General features: G+C 35.2%; 2 protein-coding genes across 2 annotated transcripts; one reads left to right on the top strand and one right to left on the bottom strand.

Moving 5' to 3' along the window:
• Positions 1 to 1,617: 1,617 nt before the first annotated feature.
• On the top strand, positions 1,618 to 3,675 carry LOC113235712 (general transcription factor IIF subunit 2). The gene is made up of 4 exons (XM_026471577.1): positions 1,618 to 1,941; positions 2,045 to 2,256; positions 2,509 to 2,634; positions 3,121 to 3,675. The coding sequence occupies exons 1-4, from the start codon at positions 1,635 to 1,637 to the stop codon at positions 3,289 to 3,291; spliced, it is 816 nt and encodes a 271-aa protein (XP_026327362.1). The 5' UTR covers positions 1,618 to 1,634; the 3' UTR covers positions 3,292 to 3,675.
• Positions 3,676 to 4,333: 658 nt separating this feature from the next.
• On the bottom strand, positions 4,334 to 13,439 carry LOC113233489 (tetraspanin-7-like). Its single transcript, XM_026468618.1, has 5 exons — positions 13,250 to 13,439; positions 12,564 to 12,752; positions 9,022 to 9,183; positions 6,649 to 6,777; positions 4,334 to 5,277 (listed from the first exon to the last, which is right to left on the bottom strand). The coding sequence occupies exons 1-5, from the start codon at positions 13,325 to 13,327 to the stop codon at positions 5,122 to 5,124; spliced, it is 714 nt and encodes a 237-aa protein (XP_026324403.1). The 5' UTR covers positions 13,328 to 13,439; the 3' UTR covers positions 4,334 to 5,121.
• Positions 13,440 to 13,938: the final 499 nt, after the last annotated feature.

Below are 13,938 nucleotides of genomic sequence, written 5' to 3'. Positions count from 1 at the left end.
TCTCGCATAATTTGTGATATATGTCGAAAAATTAAAAATTTCAACAAAACTCACTTCACAAAATTGACACTTTTTGACAAATTGGCTTTTTTTTATAATTTTGGCTTGGATACAAGCCCTTTGAGCCATATCTTCGTTTAATTATATTTCTGTAAATATGGCCGCCACAAAAAGGATAGGCAATTTGATGCGGCGTGCTTGGATTGACTCGGGATTCCTTAGAACGGGCCGTAGTAACTCTTATTAGTTTGTGGAACGGGCCGATACGGGTATTTTAGTTCGAGATTCGTATAATTTCGCGTTTTAATCTTCGATTAAGGCACAATAGCACTATCCTATTCCACTTTAAATTAGATTTCACAAAATAATTGAAAGTCAAAATAAAAACGACACTTTTCCCTCCAAAAGGTCCAGAGCGAATCCCTGACAAATTGGCATTCAATAAGTGTTGCCAAGGTCCTTGAGTCGAAAATTACATTTCGTTCTTCTTTTTCGTTTATTGGAGCTGCCCTTTTTAGGATTTCGCCAACATCAAGTTTGTAAAAATAGTAAGCGGCGAACGTCGCCAACGTAAAGTTTTTTCTTACATGTCACTATCTAAAAAGTTATTTATATGTACATACTGCAAAAGTTAATTTTATTTTTTTTACGTTTTGTTTCAATTTCATGAAAAATTGTAACTGTAAAAGATATATACGTAGAGTAGTAGTAGAGCTCTTCGTGTATATGCTTAACCTGTTAAAAAAAAGGGTAAAACAAGTAAAACCCTCAACCGTGACCACGGGACCTGTAAAGGGCCTGAAACGTCGGTTTGTTTGAAAAAACAAATATACGCTTTATACGACTTAAATCCGGAAAAACAGATTAACAAATATACGATTTAAATCCGGAAAAACAGTTTCATTTCCCATGAGTAACAATCGCGAAAACCTGAGAACTCGATAAATAAAACCCTTATCAATAAATAAAAGAAAGACTCTAAGTACTTTACAAATCTATTTATTTGTGTTTGTCTAGGTTCATTAAACAAGCTTAAGCTTTCCACACCTTCTATCCACCACCAACTCCAACTTGTCCGACATTTATTCAAATCCACTTTATTTCATTGTTATACATATGTTAATACATCGTAAATACTATAGAAAAAAAGTTGTAATAAGCTATTTTTTATATTACTTTCTATGTCCAGTCTTATTGTCTCATGGTCATAAAACAAATTAAAAAATAAATCTTTTTCTTACGTTGTAGAAAAAAATTAACAACCGGCTTCTATTATTCGAAAAGGCTGTGGTGTACAAATTACGCACTCCGTAAACTGTAACTTGGAAATGGTAAAAAAAAAAAGTAAAATGGCAAGGCATATGGCAACTCTTCCAAAAACAATGTCAAATTCGGCTGAAGGACTTTGTTTCCATGGCCAGCAATAAATTAAAAAAAAAAAACAATGTCAAGTCTCTTTTATTAGTTTGTGGTCAAATTGCTTAGCCAAATCGAAGGGAAGAGTATTTTTTATTCGTATTTTGTGTGGAATCTGTCGTCGTTACTCTAATTAATCACGTGAATATAGAGGAAGGAAGTGCAACGCACTTGAGACGTAATATTGTAAACAGATAGTTTAATTACTTTATTGAACAATGAGTGCCCCAAACAATGTCCCGCACATCGATCGCGAGTTAGATTTATCTAATACTGGGCGAGGAGTGTGGCTTGTAAAAGTACCTAAATACATTGCAAATAAATGGGAAAAGGCTCCTGGAAACATTGAAGTAGGCAAGTTGAAGATATCGCGCGTGCCTGGTCAACGAGCTCAGGTGCAGCTCTCGCTGTCTGAAGCTGTATTGTGTTTGAAAGACCCCGGTGAACAGAGCATACCGAAAGAACACCGCCTTGACGTGTCAACTGTTACTCGACAGTCTTTGGGGGTGTTTTCTCATGTTGTTCGTAAGTAACCTTCACAAACTTTTCTTAAGTAATATAGCCCTGGTAAAAGTCTTTATAGCCCTGGAAACCTGCATATATCGATGCTATTCGTTTGTTCTTTTAGCATCAAACACTGATGCAGTGGTTCCAGAGTCAGAAAAGCTTTACATGGAAGGGCGGATAGTTCAAAAGCTAGAATGTAGGCCATATGCTGATAATACATACTACAGACTTAAATCAGAATCCATAAGAAAAGCTTCAATGCCTCAACGTCAAGTACAACAGTTGGACGGAATTGTGCAATGCTTCAAACCCGTGTCTGATCATCCACATAATGTAAGATGTCCTTATTTTGTTGTAATACTAGCCAAATAATAACCTAATTAATTAATTCCAATTTAGTTACCATTTGATTTCACACCCAATTTGCAAGTATTTGTTGCATTATGTATGGAAATTTTATGTTAAAATTTACCTTTCTAAGCAATATTTCTGCTCAGTATTTGGTTCACATTATTATGCAATTTCAAAAGAAAGGGTACATTTTGTATATATGAAATAAATGTGTTTATGTGTGAATGGTTTTAGATAGACTATCAAGGACGCAAAAAGGCAGAAGGTAAGAAAGCTCGTGATGACAAAGATGCAGTTCTCAACATGCTGTTTGCTGCATTTGAAAAGCATCAGTACTACAATATCAAGGACTTGCAAAAGGTACATACTACTTATATCCTTGTTTTTACAGAAAAATATCCAGTAATTATATGAATAATTTATGGATATTTTTTATATAAGTATTTTATACATATAAGAGTGCTGCTGTAGCTTCAATATTATTTGGTACCATTTAAATTTTTCCTCAGTTGTTACTATTAAATTGCATGACAACAGTTTGTATTTGAGGAGTATCAGAACAACAACCAATTGTGACTTGTTCTCCTTTTTTGATGCCAAATGGTAGTTTTTGTTCATTTCTATGATAAATAATTGATCGAACCTGAACATCAACCACTAAATCCCCTTTAAAAATTCATTTCAAATGCACAGATCTGAACAAAAATAGATAAATTTCTTGGTTTTATCTATTTTTGTTCTGAAGCTCCTTATTAAATAACTATAATTTTTGAGAAATAAAGCACAAATAGAGAGACTGTTTTTGTTGAATAATAAACAATATTATATACTCTTTTTTCTATTCAGATTACAAGGCAGCCTATAGTGTACCTGAAGGAGATATTGAAAGAGGTATGTAACTACAACTTGAAGAATCCACACAAGAACATGTGGGAGCTCAAACCGGAATACAGACATTATAAGCAAGAAACCCCTGTAGAGGCTAAGGAAGATAAGAATAGTTCTGATAGTGAGTAAATTATTAAAGTATGTCTTTTATGTGTCGTGTTTTCCCCCTGTACTATGTCAATTTAGTCTACCTCACAAAAGTATATATATTTCTTAACTGGATCAAGTGTGGGACATATCAAACAGTGTCAGGGCCGTATCATGGAGAAACATTTGGTAGGGTTGACCAATGTTGAGATTGACTGGAGATGTTTCTTTAGAAGTGCATAGTTGAGGTGGTAGTGAAATTGTAAGTAATATATTTTTATATTTTGTCATGTCCTTTAATAATTAGAAGAGGGGATACATGCTGTAGACACACATACACCTGATTTGAATTTGGTGCATGTAGATCATAGATTATTATATTACATATTAGCAATAATGTATATTTGGTGTAATTTTGCATTGCAAACAAGTTGAATGCATTATAATGTTGTTGACTTGTTGGACTGTAGGTACATATTGTTGAAAGACTGTTGGTTTATAAATGTGATTGATTGACTTTAATGTGCAATTGTAATTAATGTACAATAAAGATAATACAATTTTTGGAATCTGTAGTTTTATTTTTATTTTTTGGCACAAATTATATAATTATTTTCCTTTTCTACATGTTTTTAAAAAACGACAAAGCAAACATGTTTTTACATTTCACGCGTGATACATTCAAACAATAATATAAATGCTATGGTAACTCTTACCTGTCTGCCACGTTTTCACGCCTAAACTGATGAACCAATTTTTGTCTATTTTGGTACCTATAGAGATAGATGGGTCTAGAAGGTCCTTTTTGTCCTTTTTTACAAAAATACATCTATCTATCATCTTGGGGCTAAAATAGGGGATGAAAGTTAGTCTGGAGAACCAATAAAACTATGATAATTAGGGTCGTATTCTAGAACTCTCCTCAATGCTCAAGTCAGGATTTAAGTATGGTTTAAAGCGCTCAAAATCATACTCGAGTCCCTGCCATTAGGGTGGTATTTCCAGTGCTTGTGTTTCCAGTGCAATCCTAACTTGAGCATTGAGTAGAGTTCTAGAATACGACCCTAAGTATAGTATAGTAGGCTACTTGAAGTACTTATTCTACGCAGACGAAGTCGTGCCCACCAGCTAGTAATATAATATGTAAAATTAATAAACCATTTTTGGATGCTTGTGTTAACATTTAATAATTTTATTTAATACAAAATAATATAATATTTCCAATGTAAATATTAATAGAAGAATTAAAAAAAACAGTCAGCTTCAAAATGTAGTAAATATAAGCAATCAACCTCAGTGTTTCTCGTTGATCAGATTGGTGGTTAGACTGGTCTGGCAGACGGGGTTTTATCCCATTGGTCAGATTGATTCGGTCAAATTCGTCAGGATGACATAGAAAAAAGGACAATATTAGTCCAGCCTAATAAAAATCAATGATTTTTATATATAGGTACATATATGTTTGGTATACTCAAAATATATAATCATTTAATATAAATAAACTATTTATTGGAACATTTTCCGTTGTTTTCAGTTTGAAACAAAAGTTCGCATTCAAGAGGTTTGCATCATACATATATACATTAGAAAGATACAGTGGAAAGTGGAAGTGATAAGATATTTTGGTTTACGTACTCACTCAGTTAATTTTGATGCTGACTGTGTTGCTATAATTAGAATTTAGATACTAGTAAATACAATTACATCCTAATTGAGTTTTATAATTTCGTAACAGGTATAAATCAGTCACAGGAAAAGGGACCTAAACTCTATATAAAATTGAGATTTTAAATACTTTGAGATTATCTAATATGCGTATTGCCGTTAGAACAGTTTGAAAAGTAGTTCTTTCGTCTTGACTATTTTGCAGAGTTAGTTCATAGCGTCATATTTGGACTTTTTTATGTAGCTGGCAAGCCAACAGGAGAGTATTGCTCCTACTAGCGGGAGTACAGCAGTGCCAATAGCGAGGCCAAGCAGCATATCTCTGTTCTTTTCTAAATACTCCAGGATCATTTCGTAACATCCCTGTAATTAAAAAAATCTAACTTGTAGACATAGTTAATAAATGTATATTTTCATTAAATAATATTTTTAATGTTATTACCCGTTCATGGACAGATGGCCAGTAACGGCGTTAACTGTAAGGGCGCGTTCCTATTAAGTCGTGATGTTTTATTTATCGTTGGACGACTGTCGCGTCTATTCTGTTCCCATATCACGACTGTGTCGTGAACGTTTATTTTACCTTTGAAATATTGTGACTAGCTGTTCCCACTAGATTGTGAACGACAAGTTACTCGTGTTGTACTATATGTCAACAACTTGATTTAAATACACATGCCACGACACTTTAAACTTCACGACTATATGTCGTCACGATATAATGGGAACGCGCCCAATAATTAAATAACAGAATAAGATAGTACGGGGTACCCCGTTTCGCTTTATGGGTCTCAAAAAACCAATTACGGGCTTTACAGTACGATTCCCAAGTGCATTCGGTGTAGTTGTAGACCACCACTTCTCCATAGAGAAATATCAACAACGTATTGACATAATTCAGTTCGTCGATGGACACCGACGGTTTGTATGAGGTGACATTTTGTAACAGCAAAAGTAAGTTTTGTTTAACCAAATTTGATCTCTAGAACGGGTATTTTTTTAACCGATTTCAAAAAGGAGGAGGTTCTCAATTCGATTGTACTTTTTTGTATGTACGCACCTCAGTATTGGTCCCATTTAAATTTTATGAAAATTTTCTGCCTCTAAAGGTGGCAAAGTTGGGGATGAATCCGGTTTCGCGCACTTGCCGGTAACCGATTTCAATAAATTTAATCGGTTAATCGATTAACTTGGATTACTTGAAGTACGAATACGAGAATATGACAAGTGGAACATTATGTACTTTTAATGATTTCCTATGTCGATTTAATTTCACAAGCACAAATTTCACATCATTTTATACACGAAAAGTTTACTTTAGTTAAGCTTTGGTTTTCGCTTTTGCCACTTTTGTTTGAGACCTTTACTCGTACTTTCCGCAGATAGTTGTCCTACTATTCCTTCCTTTTTAATAGCAACGGCATTGGGTTACTATCATATCTACCATATATGGGTAGACTATCATAACGAGTGTCTAGAAATACGTTTATTATTATTCACTATCTGCGGACTTATTCCCCGAACGCTATAACTTGGACCTTTTCAAAACGAGAGTGAGCAGGCATTAGTTACGTGTGTATCGTCGTCGATCTCTTCATCACTTTCAGGTGAGATGGAGGTCAAATGCGCACTTATTCGTTGTATAAAAAAAGACGTAGAAGCGCAACTAAAGTAAAATTTATTACTTTAAAATGACGTCAAATTTACGTTCAGCAATTATCCATGGTTACTTACCCTCTGATAGACATCGCTGTAGTTGGCGGTAACGCAGCGGTTGGGGTCGAGGCAGCAAGAGATGGGAATGACGCGCTGTGGCGACAACCTCATCCAGTCCGTGTAGTTGTTCACGCCGCAGCAGTGCATCTATTAGGTATAGGTAGCATACAATGGATCATTGCCAGATTTATAAAGGCTACCCAAAGGCACTATTACTTGTTCTGTGATAACTAGGAAATCGATCGCGAAAAATATTATTTCTGTAATTATTCTCCTACGCTTAGCACACATATGTACTCCCGTGTTCTTGGCTAAGATTCGTGTTCGAGACCACTCCCTGTGCGAGTGTGGTCTGGCAGAAGGTACCCTCGAGCACCGGTTTATTGCCTGCAACCGTATCGTCACTCCTCTGTATGATATCCTCCCCCTAAAATCTCCCGTCCCGGTAATATCAACTTCCTCCTAACGTTAGTCCACTCCCCCTTTTATTTGTGTGTATCCTGTGTCAATTTATGAAAAGTAACAATTTAATTTAATTTTTATTGAATTGATATTCAATTATTTTTTGTGAAATTACTCCACTAGTTTGTTATAATTATTAATACAAAGATCGAACACTCAGAAAAATACTCAGAAAAAATTCCTTCGATCCGGTCGGATTCGAACCGACGTCCTCTTGCATACCGTGCCAGACGCTATACGAACTAAGCCACGGAACGAACCAACGGACCTCACGAATTTTTCTATGTGCTTGCGCCGTGTCTTTGTACTTGGTCTTTCAACGACTTTTTAGTCGCTATGCAAGAGGACGTCGGTTCGAATCCGACCGGATCGAAGGAATTTTTTCTGAGTGTTTTTTCTGAGTGTTCGATCTTTGTATTAATAATTATAAGTAACAATTTGTTTCTGTAATAGTCCGCGTATGTCGGCTGTTGTTGTAGGTTCTCTCAGCGAATTCTATCGAAATTCACTGGTCAAATTCTGAGTAAAAAACGCACGTCTTCTTTAACTTGACATTGGCGGAATCATCCATGGAGCTACAACATTATAAAGAAGAAGAAGATGTTCTGTGATAATTACAGGTTGGAGTTAAATTGTTTATAAACTTTTTTGAAAATGTTGCAAGACTGGAAGTTCGAGTCTTGCAACATTTACAAGTAGCTAGGCACCTTTTCACCTTTATTTTCACGTTAGAGGCAAAGAGTTAACTGAAGAAAATATAGATAATAGAGGTCAAGTGTAACAAAAGTATGTTTTAGGTTCCCAGACTTTTTGGTTCAACGTCCACTTTGGCAAAATAAAAAAATTTCAACGCCTACCACCACAAAAAATAATTGAAAACACATATTTTTTATATTATTTTTATATATTTATATTAAAAAATCACAAGGAAAAAGTTATATGTTTGCAGTGTAGTTTTTATAGACAATTCAAGTTTGTTTTTTTCAAATGCGGTAGCACCCCCTGGACAGCATCAACGCCCCCCAATTGTTTCCGAGGACCCTACTGCCCGCCTAGGACTCTTCAGCGCCCATTGGAGGATGGTAGTGACCAATTTGGGAAACTATGTCGTAAAACAATCTTGTCTTTGCATAGAAATTTACGAATGACCCGCACATTTTGCGTCTGAATAACATTTTTTTGTGTATGTCATAAATATTTTATTTGGTATCATTAGTACAATTACAGCTACAATGCGGTTAAACCTTTTTGTTACATTCTATATTTTAAGATTACACTGATATGATATCACCAAAACAAACTGTTACCATTGAGAATTATCTTCGTCAGCCCAAAGATGTCGTCTGCTGAGTATAGGCAATGTGCGTTTTAATTTTCTTAAAGTATCTTCTCGCTCGTTTCTCGTGAAACTTTCCTCGCCATCGTAAGGGTTACTAGTACTGCGGTTTGTGGAATGTCTCTGATTATTCTACCGATTTATAGAGTACGTAGCGTATTTCCTATTTATGTACCTATTTCTGCCGCCAAGCAGTATTGTGAGCATTACTGAGTTCCGGTTTTCAACGGCAATGCTCTGACCACACAGAGTTCCGGGCGCGGGAAGTGTTTTCGGCCGCCGCGCGTTTTAGTGTGGCAGGGTTCATATGAACTCGTACATTACAAAAATTCCTGCGCCCGGAACTCTTCCGCGGCCGCCTCTGTGTGGCTTGAGCTTATGGGTGCTGGTGGAATTACAGGCACATGGGATTTGTCAACTTATATCTCAGGGTGATGGGCTCAGTGGCAGCTCCTCAGAGCTTTGAGATTTAAAGTTCTGAGTGACACTGCAGCTGCTATGGACAGGCGAGTCTCTTGACATTAGGCGCCAAATTGTTCGTTCCGTCACTTGGTCACCTATCATAAAAAAACATAAATAAAATATTTACATACATTTGACTGCACAAAGTCGAAGTTAGCCTTGCGAGGGTCGTAGGCGGTGAGAGTCTCTGTAAGTCCATCGTGCAAGGCTTTGGCGAAGGTGTCGCGGTAGCACATAACTGATGCTCCCACACCCACGTCCATCACGAAGATGCATGCCAGGAAACCGCCGTACTGTTGATGTTGAGGAACAAACTAAACTTTATGTAGAACTACTACGGTAGGTAATACTGTAATAATAATTAAATAATTAAATCTATTTAGTTAAGATGAAACCGTGGTATAGCCTAATGGTTTGATCTATCGCTTTTTTATTTTATGTAACAAATTATAGAAAATCTAGGGGTTAACATGTAAAAGGGTAATAAAGATTTCATATTAAACATATTTTTAATTGTGTTTGACAATGACCTAATTAGGTAATGACCTAGGTAATTAGGTCATTGTCAAACTTTCTTTCAAAATAAATATCGTCACAATCGTGCGCAAACCCTGCACGGTCAGTTATAAGGAATAAGACTGAAATCGTTCTCTGTGCTATCAACAGTAAATTCTATGCAGTAGCAATAGAGCTCCTTGTGAAAGAGTTCGTCCAGGGAAGTACTGCCACCGTACCTATTTCTGCCGCCAATATTTATACATATTAGTATGTGAGCTTTACTGCGTTCCGGTTCGGAGGTGCTGGTAAAATTACAGGCGCATGGAACTTTTCAACTTATGTCTCAGTGTGACGAGAGCAGTGGCAGTGCCCCTAAGATCTTTGCGATATAAAGGTTTGAGTGGCACTGCAACTGTATAAGTGTGTCGCTTACCACACGACTTGTTCGTCCCGTCACTTGGTATTATAAAAAAAAAAACACAAATTTTTACTACTACTACTAACATACATTTTTTTATATAGGTAAACATTTTTTTATTCCATAATACCCAGTACCCACAATAAAACGACATACACTACACATATAAATGTTTTTGTTATTACAGAGTAGGAGGTAATCGTATTAAATTAAAATTCATAAAACGTTTCTCTACATTGTGGCTTATTGCATTAATTAAGACGACTGGAGTGGTAGGTACTAATAATTTGCACTGTGGGCGCTGGATGCGACTGGGTTTGATTCCCAACTCCGTTGCTCGGGTACTTCATACTACAGGAAATTCCCTAGTGAGACCAGGCGATTGACTGACAGGAAAATTATTATTATTATTATCTTGAATATATATCCATATCTTTCTAATTTAGACTCTCGTGTCGTCTCGAGATGGGCAAGCGACCGAGTTTTATCGTAAACGTTTCTATTGAATCGATTCCGTTTGAAAATAGCATTGAAAGAAATCGATCCAAAAATCGTTAGATCGTAGATCGATCTTCATAAAAATAGTAATGTACAAGAAGTCAATGTGTACAAGTAATGTCCATCCTAGTAGTGAAAATTCACAGGATTGCAAGGTGGGTATTGTGTGTATTTTTTCAACGAAATTTGTTATAAGTAATAATTATGTAACAAATTCTGTATTAGTCATTTCCGCCCACAATTTTGGGCAGAAATGGATTAATACCAAACGCGTTGGGTAAAATTCTGATTAAAACTCGGGTGGGTTGATTGGGTTGCTCTCGCCTCTCACAAGGCCTAAAAGACTCGCGAAGAGTAATAGTGTTCTGTGCTAAAACATAATTTTGAACTTTTAAAAGGGAAAGGCGGTGTCCCCCGGCGTTATTATTATTAATAATGTAAGATAAAAGTTTATTAAGTAACACTACACAGAACACAATACAAACTAAATTTACAAAGAATAACATGAATTACAACTGTATTAAATTAAATAGGTAAGTATGTAAAAACAATTAGTTGTTAATTTTTATGTAGGTAAGTGTTTTAATAACTTGAAATATCAATATCTTTTACAGGTAAGTAGGTACAGAATGCCATTTTACATCTAGACTTCTGGCTTATTATAGTAACCAATTATATCGGCAGGTAAACTGCCACACCGTCTTACTTGAAACCTGTCTTCGCAACCGTTCAGGAGGGTCTAGGTATAGTAATAAATTAATAAAACCATAAGTAAACTCTTAGAGATCTTAAGTGAGTATATGACCTGACTGTTCTGAAAACAGGGTAGCGAATGGCTTTATAACCTACAAATATAGGTAGACTTGTATAGGATATTATTAAATACAATATATTGCTGTCAAAGTTTTAGATAACCATTGCAACTTTACTGATGACGTTTTGGTGTTAAACCCCCATTGACCTTTTGGTAGGTCAATGTAAACCCTGTCTTATTTCGCATCCTTGATGTAATAAGGTGATATCTGCAAAATGACCAGTTTTCAGGATAGAGTTTTAAATATTCTACGTAAATATTTGAAATTTACAGGAGTGTTTTATTATTCCACAAGCGTTTATAGTCCATTTGTTTAGGCACTTAACTAAATATGAAATTAAATGTAAACAATCTTGATACATAGGAAATGAAACTATTTTTCCAGATTTAAATCGTGTATATTTGTTTTTTCAAACGACTGACTAACTGACAGTCAACCGTGACCATGGGACCTGTAAGTAAAGGGCCCGAAACGTCGGTTTGTTTGAAAAAACAAATATACACGATTTAAATCCGGAAAAATAGTTTCATTTCCTATGTGTAACAATCGCGAAAACCTAAGAATCTTAATATATCTTTTCATTGAAACATAGTTTACAAATCAATAGGTATTAAAAATCTATGCAATTTCATATGAAGCTAAGTATTTATACTTTGTATTTGAAGGTAAGTAAAAATCACTTTATAAACGTATATTTCATTAAATAGACATCTTAAGATTGTCTACATTTAGTTAAGTACCTAAACAAATGGACTATAGTGCTTTTATTGAGTTTAATGTGTCTGAAAAAAAATATCTGAAAAAGATTATATAAAACAAATTAGTGATTTATTTTATTTTCCGAACTGTTTAAACCCAAGCATCTTAGCACTAAGTAACTCTAAATCTACATATTCCGCACTTACTGCTTTCTATCAGACTAAAGAACTTAAAAAATCACAAAGGAACCGCATGTTAAAGTAGTAATTTTATTTAAAAAGTGCAGGTAAGATAAAAAACAAGGATTGGGAGTATAGCGGCAATATGAAGACGTTTTACCATGACAAAATGCACACTAATAGAGTTTTATAAAAACAAAGAATAAATATTACTTTGACCCGGTATAAAGTTAAAGTATGTTGTCAGCGATTAGCTATCAGTAGGCCGAAATGACATTTTGCAGAAATAACGTTTGCTGTAATTTTCATAACCTCGAAAGTAATTTTGAGAGGAAAATGTGTTTTCTTTTAAACCTAACTTAAGCTAACCTAACCGAACCCAATCGTGTCTTTGTGATAAACATCCAATATTTCCTGAAATAACAACGTTTCGTTATAATTCGGTTTTCGGTGTAATGAAAATTCGAACAAACGTTATTTCGGGAAAAAATCGAGTTTGCGATAGTTACCGTTGTCAGCTCTGTTCCCACTATGCTCACTAAGCAACAGGCGGAAAATGGACTTACGATATACAGCAGGACAGGTTGTCCTTTAATGATGCAGGAGAAAGCAGTAGAGCTGATCAGGATGATAAGACCAGCAATGCCAATTAAGACATACGGCGCCGTATCGGAGAATTCCATTGACAAGTCCATGTATTTATGCATATCGAACAGGGCCCATAAACCCATAGTTAGAAGAATCAAGCCTGTCAACTGGAAATGATAAAAATATACAATTTGTCAATGGTCCTATGTAATTAATAGTTTTATACATTAAGATAAAAGATTTTGAAGAGTAAGAGTGCTGGTGAAATTACCGGCACATGGGACTTGTCAACTTGTCTCAGGGTGAAGGGTACAGGGAGTGCGCCTTTGCGATTTAAAGCTTTGAGAGGTACTGCAACTGTTATGGACAGGCGTGACGCTTTTTACCATGCGCTTGACTTGTTCGTCTTGTCACTTGTTATCATAAAAAATAAAATGAAATATGCACGTAATTTGTAAGTGAGGCAGATTTTATTTACAACGAAGATTAAAATAGCGTGAAAACCTTATGTCTAATTAATTTTAAAACATTGTTTATTTCGATTTCAAAGGCTCTTATTATTATACAACGTGAAAATGTAGTCACATTTTACTATCAAAAGTTCAAAATGTCCTTTCAGTAAAGCATTTACAAAATAAGCATTGCTAGGTAAATCAATACTCACCCAGAAGACAATGCTAAAGACAAATAATAATGTTTTAAGGCAGCCCATGACTGCCACGTTTTTAAACTGGTTCCCCATGGTTTCCACCAGCCTTTTGATTTATGTTTTAATAGATTTGCATGTTGTGTGTATTCTTGGTGAGCCTCCACAGAGCACTGGCAGGGCGTTTCGGATGCGCGCATGCGCGATAGCATCGGCTCTTTGTTTGTAAATATATCTTCGAAATTGTTGGGGTTGTTAAGGGAAATGTATGAAATAAATGTAATATATTATCTTCCTTACATTCTTTGTTTTCATAAATATTGATCAGGTCTGGCCGGTAGCTACGATTACGTAGCACAAGCTAAAAAAAGAAATAATTAAACATTCGTAGGTTATTATTATTAGGTATTGTAATTTCGAGTATATAATTACATGTTTAATATAAAATATAATTACCAATGTAATGTGATTCCGTTTGTTTTATAATTAGATGTTTTGCTGGTTTTCCTACCACCGATTAGAACAGCTCCCCATTTGACTGGTGAGTTACCAGGAATGTATGGCCCTCATTTCGTCTCTATTTCTGGTTCTGTACCTACTCGATGTATTGTAAAGTCTAATAAAGCGAAGTGATCTTGAGTCTCTGGGGGATTTATTATTAAAAAAATGCTGTTACTTCGTAGAAAAATTTTAATTTATTGTACACT

The sequence above is a fragment of the Hyposmocoma kahamanoa genome, unplaced genomic scaffold, assembly GCF_003589595.1.
Source record: "Hyposmocoma kahamanoa isolate Upper Pololo Valley unplaced genomic scaffold, ASM358959v1 102, whole genome shotgun sequence".
Taxonomy (NCBI): domain Eukaryota; kingdom Metazoa; phylum Arthropoda; class Insecta; order Lepidoptera; family Cosmopterigidae; genus Hyposmocoma; species Hyposmocoma kahamanoa.
The sequence above is the reverse complement of the archived record's forward strand: the minus strand, read 5'-3'. Positions and strand labels throughout refer to the sequence as shown.

What these genes read in the sequence shown, in the direction of transcription:
- LOC113233489 (XM_026468618.1), bottom strand. Translation starts at nt 13,327, where the DNA reads ATGGGGAACCAGTTTAAAAACGTGGCAGTCATGGGCTGCCTTAAAACA. An exon ending in TCTTTAGCATTGTCTTCTGG is followed by an intron (nt 12,753 to 13,249) that starts GTGAGTATTGAT and finishes TATCATTTCCAG; the next exon opens with TTGACAGGCTTGATTCTTCT. An exon ending in TCGACTTTGTGCAGTCAAAT is followed by an intron (nt 6,778 to 9,021) that starts GTATGTAAATAT and finishes TATACCTAATAG; the next exon opens with ATGCACTGCTGCGGCGTGAA.
- LOC113235712 (XM_026471577.1), top strand. Translation starts at nt 1,635, where the DNA reads ATGAGTGCCCCAAACAATGTCCCGCACATCGATCGCGAGTTAGATTTA. An exon ending in GGTGTTTTCTCATGTTGTTC is followed by an intron (nt 1,942 to 2,044) that starts GTAAGTAACCTT and finishes TTGTTCTTTTAG; the next exon opens with CATCAAACACTGATGCAGTG. An exon ending in ATATCAAGGACTTGCAAAAG is followed by an intron (nt 2,635 to 3,120) that starts GTACATACTACT and finishes TTTTCTATTCAG; the next exon opens with ATTACAAGGCAGCCTATAGT.